Genomic DNA, 14,248 nt, shown 5'->3' with positions numbered 1-14,248 from the left:
GATGACTTTTACATCTGGAATGACCATCACCAATATCAAACTGAAACTCGTTCTCTAACGCCGTGTCTTGCGTGGGCGACGGTCACACGACCGTCGCCGTCGCGTCTCATACTTCCATATCGATAAGGTTTGATTTCGTATGCATCGCATCGCCGTCGCGCGACCATCGCGCGACCGTCGCCCACGCAAGCCACGGCGTAAGTCTTTATTATTCCCAAATTTTCTAGTTTCGCTGTGTTTTGCTATTTTTCGCTGCTGTGGTCAGAAAGGAGTGTACAGGTCTGTAAATAAAAGGGTTGGTTATGCGCAAGTAACACCTCTAGATTGCAGGATCTAGTTGCAGGCGTCCGTAAGCTATGGTGACTACTTACTATGGTTATTATCAGCAAAGGGAATTGACGTCACATCCACATCATTCAGTGTTTGTTAGGGTTTTTTTTTAAATCATCATCTTTACAAAAAGGTATTTTTTTTTTCTCCTCTAGAAAGATTCAAAGTACCTAACACTTTTCTGTAGGTACTAGGATTTTCTGTTTTAATATCATGTTATCATGGAAATTAACCTCATAAGTACCAAAAATAAAAAAAAAGCTTGCTCTTTTCGGGATTTTATCATACAATACTTCGCTTCGTTCATGATTCAATAATCATCCACATCATAAATGCTTATAAATAAGTAGGTAATATGTGAGTGTGTTTAGTAAAACGTCCCACTTTGTCGGTTACCATTAAGGCGAGATTTACTTGTATCTTTATATGAATAAACCGACAAAGCGGCTTTATAGCAATTGACAAAGTGGGACGTTTTCCCGTGCACACTCACATAATTCATTTTGTTAGCTTGTACCACAGACTTGATCAGCTAAACTAAAAGACACTGTGCTCTCGGCTCAAACAAAAATGCCGAGTAACAATTCATAAAATAATACTTTCTACAGTTTTATTTTTTGTTACATTACACCTTTATAACCATTATTTTGCAGTTTCTAAGAAACATTGTTTTTGAAAATTCCATAAAAGTCTTTTAAACTGAGTCATTTTTTCTTCACCAGCAACATCGATAATAATATGTCACTGCTGTCATCCTTATGTCAATGTCACACTGACTTGACAGTGACACTGACATTCAAACATAGCCTACAGGCATAACTGTTTACCGATAGTTTACTGTGTGTAAATAATATTTTTTATCATTATCCCTAAATAAATTTATAAATTCGACGTTCCATGACGTATACCTGTAATTATAAAAGAGTATACGCGCCATTATTTGATGAAAAAATGTTAAAAAGTATTATTTTTGTGTTATCATATCTTGTTGTTCTTTCATACGCAAAAACTTGTGATTTTAACGTGAAACTGACTCAAACTCTTCGTAATGAAGGATTTCACAGGTATGTATGATAAATTTATACTTACAATGTGTAAATAAATATTCTTAATTTATTTCTTCCTAAAAGAGATGAAATTTACTGTCTTGAGTGCGAAACTGCTAACATTTTATATGTAACGAAGATTTTTTTTGAGATACAAGTCTATTTATAAATGTGGACTTGATTTCTAGAAAATATCTGTAAAATGTCTTACTTTATAAAATATTGCCAACAAAATTCAGTATGTATGTATGTAAACACTTTATTGTACATAAGACAAGTACACACACAGCACAGTTATTTTATATTTTAGCCCTATCCTCGTCCTGCCCACCATGTACAGTTTGAGCCATTGAATTTTAAACCAAATTTAATAAATAGGGTAGATTTTCCTTTGTATCACAATTTAGGTAAAACAAAAAAAAAATTGGTAGTTTTTGCCTATTCGGGCTTCTAATTTACAAGTTCCAGAAAATGGAATATGTCCTTTATAAATCACATTGGGCAGGATGAGGCTATGTACAAAAAGAACCTAACCTTCAATTTTAAAATTAGATAAGCTATTTTCACTTACATGTAAAAAATTTTTTTTTATATACACAGATATGTCAACCAAACATGTTAAAAGTAATTGTTACATAAGATTTACTACAATACATATTTACAATATTATTTCAGGAATATAACCTATGAAGTAATATTCAATGCCGATGAAGATAAGCCTCGCCGGGAACTGCGAGACTGTTCTGTGGGTCTGGATCAAAAGCTGCCGCCAGGAGTGTACGCTAACCCGGATGAGCTGGGGGATTTGAAAAGGACGAAAAAGGTAAGACATTTGAAAGAAGGCTTGAGCCTTTGCAAAATGGCATACAGAATAGAGATGGGCCGAATATTCGGTTAATATTCGGTATTCGGCATATATGGCAAGTTTTTCAATGTTCGTATTCGGCCGAATAATTCGGTTGCATTGCCGAATATTTACCGAATAAACAAAGTAAATAACTAATGAAGATCTTACGTATTCCATTGGATAATAAGCTCCTATTTTAGTAGCTTTCTAAGGAACTACTAAAAAGAGATAATTACCTATGCGTCAAAATATAAATACAATTGTTTTGTAAAAAAGTTAGAACACCGTAGAAGAGTTCAAACTTCAGAGTTGTTTTAACTAAGTTTTAGTTATCCACTAAATCATAAGAACATAGTTGTAGTAACATATGTAACCATTATAAATCATTTAATAGTTTTAATGAACATCCTCTTTAAAAATATGGCGTAACCGAATATTCGGCCGAATGTTCGGTTCGGTAAGAGCTGAACCGAATGTTCGGCCGAATATTCGTATTCGGCAAAGTCCATATTCGGCCCATCTCTAATACAGATCAAACTAATGTTCACTGAAATTGTGCTTCTTAACTTCAAACTCGGGTAAATCCATTCTGCTATAAGGTTGATTATTTTTCAGATTATATATATTTTGTATACATAATCAACCTTAAAGCAGAATGGATTTACTCGAGTTTGAAGGTAAGTGACACAATTGTAAAGTATATTTAAATATTTAGATAATTTATATACAATTGTAATCTTTTCAATAAGTAGTACTTTTGTGAAATTAATATGAGGCTCATTATTTATATATATTAATTTGTTTGAAAGAGGATGGTTAGGGTAGACTAGGGTAATTTGGATTACAGGGTGACTCAGATCAGACTTAATATTCAGTTGATATTTAAAATATTTCTTACAAGAATAACAGGAAAGTTATACTTGCTGTGAAATTTTTGTTTACTGATGTAACTAAATTTGAAATCTTAACAAACTTTTCTTGGTGATCGAATTCACCCTGTAATCTGATTTGCCTCAGTTTATACTCTAGTTTCTATCCAACTCTAGTTTTCAGTCAGTTTTGCATAATATCTATAAATATCTACTCTCAAACATAAACTCTACCCTATTTATCTTTGCAGATATATGTGTTACCAAAGAACCGAATCAACATAGAACTGCCGGCTGAGCAGTCAAGCGAAAGCAGCATATATGTGATGGGAGTAGTCACTGATGACCGGGCAGACTTGTGGGTACCGGTGCATGCTCGGTACCATCAGGCTACTTTTGGAGGAGGGTAGGTGTAATCATAAAAATTTTGGTATTTTAACATAAAAGTATACAGTTTATACAAGTACAGTGTCCCACAAAACAGTTTGTCTGTGCTTATGCTAAACAATTTCTATACGCAATATTAGTAACTATGCAGCTTTTTACCAAATGTAACTTTGTTGGCTTCCTGTCTGATGTCAGAGGGCAGGCTGTTGATGTGTAATCATAAATGTACCATTCTCAAGCAAAAGGTATAAGTTGTTGTTGTATGTCCTAAGGCACCCCATAGGTGCTTGGGGCCTCCACAAGATCCTTCCACGCCTTTCTATCTATAAGTAATTGTAATTAAGTATAAGTAATTGATGTAAATCGTATCTTATACTTTTAAACGAGCAATTCTTGTATATTTATTTATTTATATATACCGACGATATCGGAAACCGCTCTAACGATTTCGCTGAAATTTGTTATGTGGGGGTTTTCGGGGGTAAAAAATCGATCTAGCGTAGCCTTAGATCCCGGGAAACGCGAATTTTCGAGTTTTCATGAGTTTTTCTTTCGCGTTAGTAAACGTAAAATATGGTCGTTAATTTCGCCGCGCGCGCATCGATTCCGCTTATCTCAGTCGTACGAGATCGGTCTAATGTACGCAGATAGATCGTAGGTGTCGGGTTTCGAATCCCGGCCAGAAATTAAGTTTTTGTTTTTTGTCTTTTTTTTTGTTTTTATTATTATTATTATTATTATTTAATAAGCAGGCAGGCAGTTAAAGAACTGATATAGCCTGTATCCAGTGATCATTGTGACAGTAATCATAGCAGAGTTGTAGATGTGATGTGCTTGTCTAGTCTATTTTTAAACTGATTCACATTTTGTGCTGAGACCACGCATTTTGTGTTTTGTATTTATAAAAGTTTTTTTTTATCTAAAGACGTTATATATTAAAATAGAACCGAGCGAAGCTCGGTCGCCCAGATATTAATTGTATATACCCTGTATACTTCTATTTGCATGTACTTGTACATGTACCTATTTTATGCAAATAAACAATCTGAATCTGATACCATATTGTTAGCTAAGAATAAGAATGTAAAAGGCAATTTGTTTAAAAAACAAACGTGTGGTGACGGGTTAAGAATCTCACCACCCCCTTTCTTCCCGTGGGTGTCGTAGAAGTCGACTGTGGGATATGGATTAAATTGTGGCGAAGGCGAGAGGCTAGCAACCTGTCACTGCAATGTCACAATTTGGATTTCTTTCAACCCTTTTTTTCCAAGAGTGGCACTGAAACTTGGTACCTAGTTCATGTGCTCTGCCGACCCTTTTATGGGATACAGGCGTGACTATATATATGTATGTTTAAAAAAGTAAGAAAATTTGTGATATATGTTTTTAAACTTTTTTTACTATCTATGGCTGGGCCATAATAAATAACTACTACTAGTATACAGTATCCATCCATCTATCCATCATTAAATTAATCATTGGTACATAATCTCCATTTTTTTTTTTCAGAATGGCTAGAAACGAGATCCACCCTCCCCGTCTGTTCCTGTACTGCCCTGACGTTCTGCGCTGCGACGGACCGACGATGCCTTTACTCTACACTTGTGAGGACAGCCCTAAAGACTGCTGGAACACCTACGAGGAGATCCCATACACTGTGGTAAGGCCTTGGTAACATTAAAAGAATTAGTGAGATTTTCAAGGCCATAGACTAGACGTGAGCCAGGCGCGGATCCAGCTTCGTGCCCAGGGGGGTCACGTGGTAAAGGCCCATGCCCCAGGGGGGGTCAATGGCCAACCTAGGCTCCAGGGGGAGGGGGGGGGCTCCTGGATCTGCGCATGACGTGAGCTTCTCAAGACACTTTTACTATTGGGTCGTATTTGAACTCCAACTTCCCCGCCCGCCAGCGCATCTTCTTGTGTGACGCTTCGCGGGCTTTCGGTCCTATGCGGAGCTCGGCCTTCAGCCATCGCTGTGTCTTGAAGCTCACCGTCGATCCTTCGGTCTGCTGTCTCTGAAAACTTTAGTAAAACATGAATTTAAAAGATGTTTAATTTACGTTTACGTTTACATTATACAGGGTGGAAAAATCGAATGCCACATGGATGGCAACTACCTTAAATATTGTAAATAGCAAATTTTGTGTCAGGGAGACTTTCCTTTGTTTTTAAAAACAATAAATTCTGCATTTAAGGATTTATGAAAAATCGCTTGCCTCAGTCGGGACTCGAACCGGTCAAATGTGACAAAAAATAACGTGCCAAATAATGTGCCAAATTTTCATGGCCTTCCGTTATTCTGATTGTATTTGTTATTTAGAGAAAAATGAACCTTATCAGTAACCCTTTCTTTCTTGTCATTAATCTGCATCATAAAATACGGCACGTTATTTTTTGTCACATTTGACCGGTTCGAGTCCCGATTGAGGCAAGCGATTTTTCATAAATCCTTAAATTCAGAATTTATTGTTTTCAAAAACAAAGGAAAGTCTCCCTTACACAAAATGTGCTATTTACAATATTTAAGGTAGTTGCCATCCATGTGGCATTTGATTTTTCCTCCCTGTATAACGAAGAGAGTTGCTAGACTTGTTTTACGAAGAAAATATGTTTCTATTTTTAAAATACTTATTACCTGCCTGCAGCAAGCTGCAAAATGTATGTTAAGAGAAAACAAAACTGTGATGATAATTAATAGCAAAAATATTCAAAGTAATATTTTCTTATAGTTTGAAATTTTGTGTTAATGATTTCTGCTTTAATAAATCATACACCCTGCCTATTCCCGTATCAAGATACTGGAGAACTGCATAACCATAGAACTGCCAACCGAGTAAAAGCAGAAACCAATTTCACGTATTTATAGATACAACTTTTTGCGTTACTCAAAATGTATGATATTTTAGATAGGAAATATTTTAAATAAATCATAATTAATTACTATGAATGCAGTATTACAAGAAACCCGCATGTGTATTAGTTATTGCATTATGTATCCAAATTTTAAAAAGCAAAAATATCGGAGCATTACTTTATGAAATATGACTATTTTTTAGTTTATAACTTTAACGTCGTTTTTCTCAAAATAACATTTTCGAAGATACGTGAGCTTGGCTTAACACGGCAGACTTGCGAAGACAGCCCTAAAGACTGCTGGAACACCTACGAGGAGATCCCATACACTGTCTGTGAGAGGTCGTCGCTTTTCGGTGAAGGAAAACATCGTGAGGAAACCGGACTAATTCCAATAAGGCCTAGTTAAGTTTGGAAGATCAAATGGTAGTTGCTTTCGTAAAAACTAGTGCCTACGCCAAATCTTGGGATTAGTTGTCAAAGCGGACTCCAGGCTCCCATGAGTCGTGGCAAATGCCGGGATTACGCAAGGAGGATGAGGATGATCTTGTATGTGTTTTAATAAAAAAAGATTCTATTGTAAATCTTTGGTTCCAGCTCACAGACACCTTGATATGGGAGGTGCCAGTCGGCAACACGCAACATTATCTGGCGGTCGCCGGCGCCACGGCGCTGGTTATAGTCGCTGGCAGCCTGTACTTACTCAAGTCCATACATCAGTACAAGCGGCACTGAGGTACCTAACTGTTGCAGTTTTACCCTACATATATATCTACTTAATGGCGCAGCGAACCAAAATCATTATTGGCCAAGTTTACGCCAGTTGTCTCAATCCTGTGCGATGGCTGCGCCCAATAATATTGTCAAGACAAAAGGGCCGGTTGCGTCAAACCGTCTGTCACCGTTAAAGCGTTCGTAAAATTGTATTGTATGGGAAGTTCCATAGACATCTGCTGCGTGACGATGATGTGTCTGTCAAATGTGGTTGATGGAACTGGCCCTAAGAATGTATTTGGATTTGGCTGGGTGTAGGCCCATCGGACGTCCCAGGTATCTAGGGCTGTTTTACCAAATCGTTAAAACCTGGCACCCTAATACATCAGTTCAAGCAGCACTGAGATACCTAACTGTTCCAGTTGTACCCTATATTCTACCTGTATGATTAATGATAATGGCACAGCGACCCAAAATCATCCTTGGCCAAGTTTACGCCAGTTGTCTCTATCGCCGAAATACGTCCAATATTATTGACAAGACGCTGCTTGAAGGTCACGTATTGAGAATAGACTAGGCATACCTGCAGGGTTAACACATGATTGCCGCGAGAGTATGTCGCCGCGAGATAGACTACCCGTCCTTATGTCATTAATACTGTTAGAAGAAGACGTGTCATCTATCTCGCGGCGACATACTCTCGCGGCAATCATGTGCTAGGCCTACTGGGACGCTTAGCAACGGGAAAGCCGTCGGACGTCCCAGGCTATGTAGCCGAATGGCACAAACGCTCACGAAACGAAACGCGGGTAGATATCTATCTCTATCGCTCTTGCGTATTGGCGTGACAGAGCCAGACTACCTTTCGCGGCGTTTTGTTTTCGTTTCGCGTCGCAAAAATGCCATTCGGTCTACGGCACCAGATATCGCTGAACCTAAGTTTCACTCAACCATACATAGACATGAAATAGATGGCGCTGTATACAAATAACTCTAATAGTATTGTATCTTCAATTGCGACCTTAATACAGTGCCATAATGTTGTCAGTGTGTAAAACTTAGATTAATTAGTTTAAATAATTGTGATCTAGTCTGCGTAAACAATATGCATTCCTAAAAGTATTTCAATTGTACCAAATAAGTAATTTTGTAATAAATTATTATGTTAGATCAGTTGTTTGTTGTAATTTTTCCACACTCCTCACTTCACTATAAACAATTTTACTATTTTTTTCACCTACTTTTATCAATTTTAAAGCATTTTTGAGTACTTTTTAGTTTTCAAAACTTGTATTTTTTTTTTACATTTTGAGTACTTAATTATCAAATTAGTCTAGCTACCTACTAAAACTTCGTAAATCTTTATTTAATAAATTATAAACAAAAAATGCAGAACAATCACGCCTTGTATGCACGCCATCTATCTGTTTAGCTCGACACCACGAACTAACCTACATAGCTAAGTAGCTAATTCTGTCGCCAGCACCTCTAGAATTAGTTTTCATCTTACGTCCTAGATGGCAGCACCGCTCTTACTATTGATCCCGGCTTTCCTACAGGTTCCCAAAGGCTGAATGAAGACTAGTAAACGTAGGTATTATACTGGGGTTTATTTCTTTTGTCGTTTTGGAATACTTTTGACGGTCACGACAAGGTTATTTAGATACCTACTAGGATCTACAACTTTTACAGGTGATGTGATGAGGATAAATTGAATCCTTCTCTAAAGTTAACAATATAGTCATTGGGTATTAATTTATGTACTTCCAAATTTGATATTGGCTTTGTACACCTACCTACTGCCTACATGACATACGAATACCACGCACGAAATAAAATAAAGCATCAGATAAATATAAGAAAAACATGGATAGAATATACAATCACGCCTGTATCCCATAAAGCGGTAGGCAGAGCACATGAAACTACTAAAGCTTCAGTGCCACTCTTGGCAAGTAAGGGGTTGAAAGAAAATAAAACTGTGGATAGAAGTTATTTTTAAATCTAATTTCTATTTACTAAGTCAGGTAGAAATATATAAAGCAACTGACTTAACCGTGACGTCACTCAATTCGATTTCAAATTACTTCCATATTAGAAAGACGTTAAAATTCGTTTTGACAGTTCTTAATAACCTAACCACAAAATTAAAATTTTGAAAACCCCCGACCGCGACTTAGTAGACCAATTTTCATGAAACATGACTAAGAACACTCCCGACTAACTCAGCTTTCAGATCAAAAAAACTAAATCTAAATCGGTTCATCCGTTCGGGAGCTACGATGCCACAGACAGACACACACACAGACAGACAGACACGTCGAACTTATAAAACGTCGCCGTCGCCCTCTAAACATCAGAGGTAAATTTAAAACCTTTATTTTGTTATATGCGAATATTGCGAATCCATTTTACTAATAACATACAAAATTAAAATTTTGAAAATACCTCCGACATAGGCAGTGCACCGATTTTAATGAAACATGGCTAAGAACACTCCCGACCAATTCAGCTTTCAAACAAAAAAAAACTAAATCTAAATCGGTTCATTCGTTCGGGAGCTACCATGCCACAGACAGACAGACACGTCAAACCTATAACACCCGTCGTTTTTGCATCGGGGGTTAAAAACCGACGTGGTACCTACCTACAGGAAACTGGAAGTCTCTTGTTGCCATAAAAACCATAACATAAATCGAAACTATTCCTTTCAACTGTAAACAAACTTGATTCATGAAGGACCTGTCACTAGACGGTCAACAACAATAAATTATAACTAGTATTGCTTTTCACGTGTCAAAACCAGAACAAAATGAATTAAAACCAAACGAAATTCAATTATAAACTGCCAAACATAAAGTATACTTCAGATTTGTAAATCCGTCTGCAGATCTAAGTGTGAAACCTTAAACTAATATTAAAAGGGCTTAAGCGCCACAGAAACTTAAGCAGATGAAGTCTTTTTAGATATAGGTGAATATTACCCCACATAGGGGAGGTTTATTAACCAATCGAACACATAAAACGGTGTGGTTTTAATCTTACGGAGGGTTTTAATAAAAGCGGAATTACAAGCAGAGGTCAGACAGTGCCCCTGGGGATTGTAAATTTAATGATTTCCGGAAAATCTTTGGATATTAAGTAGGAAGGGGAGATTGTTTGTAAAAGTGTGGCGGAATTTGTAAGGCCTGATTTAACGGCGGCGTGCTAACTCGCATGCGATTTTAGTTAGTTACAATCAATTTTAGTTACATTGCTTGCTGTTGAGGTTACATTCAATTTTGCACTGCCATGAAATACCGCAATGTAGTAAAACTCGTATGCGAGTTCTCGTACCATCTAAATGGGCCCTAACTGGGAAATTTATAGAAACTTGTAAAATCTGCTATTGTATAGTATTATTTATCATATAAGAGCGCCTTAATATTATGAACACGCCTCTAACGCCTAGGTACTAGCGTGTTCAGAAATTTTTGAGTAGAAAGTTGTAAAATCTGATGGCGACTGCATACTTATAGGACTCCTTAGATATGTTTCATCATCAATATAGTTCTATTCAAATTTTAGATGATATTTTTTAATGCATGTTATGATTGCATGCATTCATTTCACCGACAATTTCATGTGGATTTGTACTTTATCGTGTAACAACGTCCAATTTATTGTATCGGTCATCTAATGGCGCAACTACCCTAATGGATTGCAGTGTAAATCGGATATTCATTCGAATATAATTCTGTATAGGTACGTGGAAAATAAATAAATGATCTGAATCTAAAACATCATTATTGGACTTGAAGCAAGAACCCTTCTGTGAAAATATGTTACATTTATTTACAATCCTTTTCAAAGGAACGCAATTTATTTAGCGGAATTTATCCTTATGTCAAAAAAAGAGACTTAATAAGACCGGAGCGAAAATGCTAAAACGGTAAAATGGTAAAATCCCTTTGATTTCAATTTGGGAATTTTAGTTAAATACACGGTGTTTCCGGTATCACTCAAAACCTCAGACACCCCAACTGATTTTTATTTTTTTAAACTCATCTAGAGTATTCATCTTTTAATCTGATCGTTACTTTTTTTTTAATTGAATTTTTAATTTTCTGTACAGCTCTACTTGACTTTTAGCTCTACACTCAATAAAATAATTGCTAACTACCATCATAAACCATAAGACTATTTATTTGTGTACGTTACTGCAACGACATAAGGTTTACCAATAGACAGCTAAGATGTCACTGTAAAACACTTTAAAGCTTTGTCACAGTAAACTTCAAATTGGACAGGTAATCGCAGTAAGCAAATAAACTCAATATTCAAAATGACAAGGTTGTAATTAGGTACGAGTTCAATTTGTTATGACTTATGATAAACATTAAGATTAAACTGACAAACAACGTCAAACTAGTAGCGGAAAAAATAATCGTCCAAGTAACCGGCCTAAATACTGAAAAAAGGTAAACAACCTCTAGCAATGCGATATACACAATGTTGTATTACGAGTACAATAGAATGGGCACGTAAAAAATAACTAATAATACTAATTTAAATAAAAATATTACCCCCATCAAGATATAGCTCAATCGATTCTACTCTCGATTCTGAACAAAGTGTTTTCAGGTTTTTAGTGTTAAGTGAAACACGGTGTATACTAGTGGTATCAACTAGATTTATCGAAAAAAAATTGTCCATTCAGAACCACTCAGTAAAAAGATATTTCGAAAAAATCTTTAAAATCGAGGTTCTCGACTGTTTCCTCCTTCAAAACTTAATCAATTGTAACGAAATTTGAGAATATTAATAACAATGAAACAATCTGTGTTGTCCGTTTAGTTTTTTAGGCTAATTGTTACCAATATTGAATACCACACCTTTTTTGCGCCATAATCAATAAGGCCGTTTTTGGAAATTTTTGATGGGCTTTAGCGTCTTTAAAAATAAGAATATCAAAAAAATCGAAACGGTCCGACACGATTAAAATGATAATAATCTGTGTTGAAAAAATCATTGCTCTATTTTCAAAAACCAGGGAGGAAATAGTCTAGAGCGTTTGTAAGGAGAATTGTCGCGTCCTTTATCATCTTAAATATGCCCAGACCAATCTGTAGATAGGGCTACTGCCAAAATATTGTGATATTTTTAATTTTATTTACCAACAAATCTTCGCTTGGACAGTTTAGGTTAGGTCAGTACTTGTTATTTCAGTTGATAAGTACAACTCAGTAAATTAGCTGTGTTAAAATTACATTTTCCCCTCACTAGCTCGGAAACACGTGTTTTGTCCTTTAATACCAGTGAGTAAAAACGCATTTTATTCACTAGTGAGTAAAGTAATTTGACTTTGAATAAAGTCAAATTAACTACTTTAAAATTGATAAAAGTAGTTGAATCTAGTAATAAAGATGATTTACCACCTGTGAAACTACTGGAAGCAGTGATAAACGCAGTTTTTGCGTTGTAGTTTCCTCGCTATAGTGAGGGGAAAAGTTTTGTGTTACATTCGGGTGCAAATGTATTTTACTTCTCGTGTGTTAAAAAACGAGCAAGTTCAGGATTCTATTCTCGAACCACTCGCTTCGCTCGTGGTTCAACTATAGAATCCTTTCACTTGCTCGTTTTTCAATTCCACACTCGGTGTTAAAATACAACTTTGCCCCCTTGTATAACAAATAACTATTAAACCAGCGTTCAAGTCCCTTTCCCTTAACGAAAGGCTTAGGTCGAGACATGTGCTGTTTTCCAACAAAAGGTACCATATTATTCAAGCATTAAAGAGGTGATTCGTTTAATATACGTGCAAGTTTCATCCTCATAGTAAGTGATAATAGTACCTTTTATTTGGCTTCGTCACATATTTCTCAGGTAGTTTACGCAGAGAGCAAACATCAAAGTTCAACGACTTTATGGAGTTGATGATCGATAGGTACCTAAATGTTATGTAGATACAGTCAACCAATTTGAAACCTAGGCCACTGTAGAACCTTTGCAGAGTAAACGTCAAAGTGGCTTCTTATGGCAAATAGAACATGGTTTAAATGAGACAGGGTTCTAGAGTAGCCTAGGATTCAAATTGATTGACCGTACGTATACACCTCGTTATGAACGCGCCGACTGCTTCTACGAGTAGATACAAACCTAGTCCTCATTTTCAGTTAGATATTGACATTATAGGATTTTTTGTTCAGTATATTATGGTATTTTTTCCCACACTACTTAGTTCGCAAAGTACGTAGCCAAATGCACAAACGCTTACGATAATATCGAATATCTCTATCGCTCTTCTTATTGGTGCGACAGAACCTGACTGCGTTCCGATCGGCGTCTAGCGACAACGATTGTCATTCGGCTAGCTACGCTAACGATATTAGACCGTAAGCGTTTGTGCATATGGGTAGCCATGCATGCATGGGTACGTAGGTACCCAGGGAGGAAAATAGTGGTACGTTTGTATGAAAAAGCGATTTCACGTGCTATCCACTTTCAACTTAAGATTCAAGTTAAGTTGGTATTTGGTATCTTAGCCTTTGTATTTATTTTATCTCTATCAATATACCGTTTCTATAGAGCGGAACTAATACAGCTAAATAAATAAAGACGTATTGTGTTTGAACAAATTTGGATTTTGTCTACTAAGATATCTTTCCAAAACTCGTAAGAGATGCTTTACATTTTGTTTGAATTTAGACTCTATGGACTTTGGATAAAGTTAGCTTTACTTTGGTCACATTGAGATAAATACGAGTGTTTTAAAATTTAAAGCTTCCGGTATTCTTAATAGCAAACTAGGATCTTGGAAATTATTAGCTGAATTAATTATAATTTTTAAACCAATCAAAAGATAAAATAAATGTAATTTTTTTATTGTTATTTAAAAATACATGCAATAAGATGGGATCGAAATCACAAGAGATAGTGTATCGATACGATGATTTACAGTTTTTTTTTTGTTTGTTTCGTACATATAAAACAGAATTATTTTCATATTATATGTGCTCTGCCTCGGCACGACGGCACGAGACGAGCCGAGAGGCTGGCGCATCTCTTTTGATTCGTACGCAGATATCCCGGAAGCAGGAACTACGCTGAAAAGTGCAAAGGCCGGTCGGGAGCCTGCGACCGCACGCTCGGCAGGCGGACATCGAATATGGATTTAAGATTAACGAGGCCACGTAAGCGCGGCAACGTCGCGGGGTGTTTAC

The 14,248-nt window shown here is 36.4% G+C and overlaps 1 protein-coding gene across 1 annotated transcript; it reads left to right on the top strand.

Annotated features, from left to right (window-relative positions):
• The first annotated feature begins 1,152 nt into the window (after positions 1-1,152).
• LOC125230442 (phosphatidylinositol-glycan biosynthesis class X protein) lies at positions 1,153-8,193 on the top strand. The gene is made up of 5 exons (XM_048135578.1): positions 1,153-1,394; positions 2,052-2,199; positions 3,344-3,498; positions 4,989-5,139; positions 6,930-8,193. Exons 1-5 carry the CDS (start codon positions 1,228-1,230, stop codon positions 7,065-7,067), a joined length of 759 nt encoding a protein of 252 aa, XP_047991535.1. The 5' UTR covers positions 1,153-1,227; the 3' UTR covers positions 7,068-8,193.
• Positions 8,194-14,248: the final 6,055 nt, after the last annotated feature.

The sequence above is a fragment of the Leguminivora glycinivorella genome, chromosome 10, assembly GCF_023078275.1.
Source record: "Leguminivora glycinivorella isolate SPB_JAAS2020 chromosome 10, LegGlyc_1.1, whole genome shotgun sequence".
NCBI lineage: Eukaryota > Metazoa > Arthropoda > Insecta > Lepidoptera > Tortricidae > Leguminivora > Leguminivora glycinivorella.
The sequence above is the reverse complement of the archived record's forward strand: the minus strand, read 5'-3'. Positions and strand labels throughout refer to the sequence as shown.

Coding starts and splice junctions, on each gene's coding strand:
- LOC125230442 (XM_048135578.1), top strand. CDS start 1,228: ATGACGTATACCTGTAATTATAAAAGAGTATACGCGCCATTATTTGAT. Junction 2,200..3,343: donor ATTTGAAAAGGACGAAAAAG/GTAAGACATTTG, acceptor TTATCTTTGCAG/ATATATGTGTTACCAAAGAA. Junction 3,499..4,988: donor CAGGCTACTTTTGGAGGAGG/GTAGGTGTAATC, acceptor TTTTTTTTTCAG/AATGGCTAGAAACGAGATCC.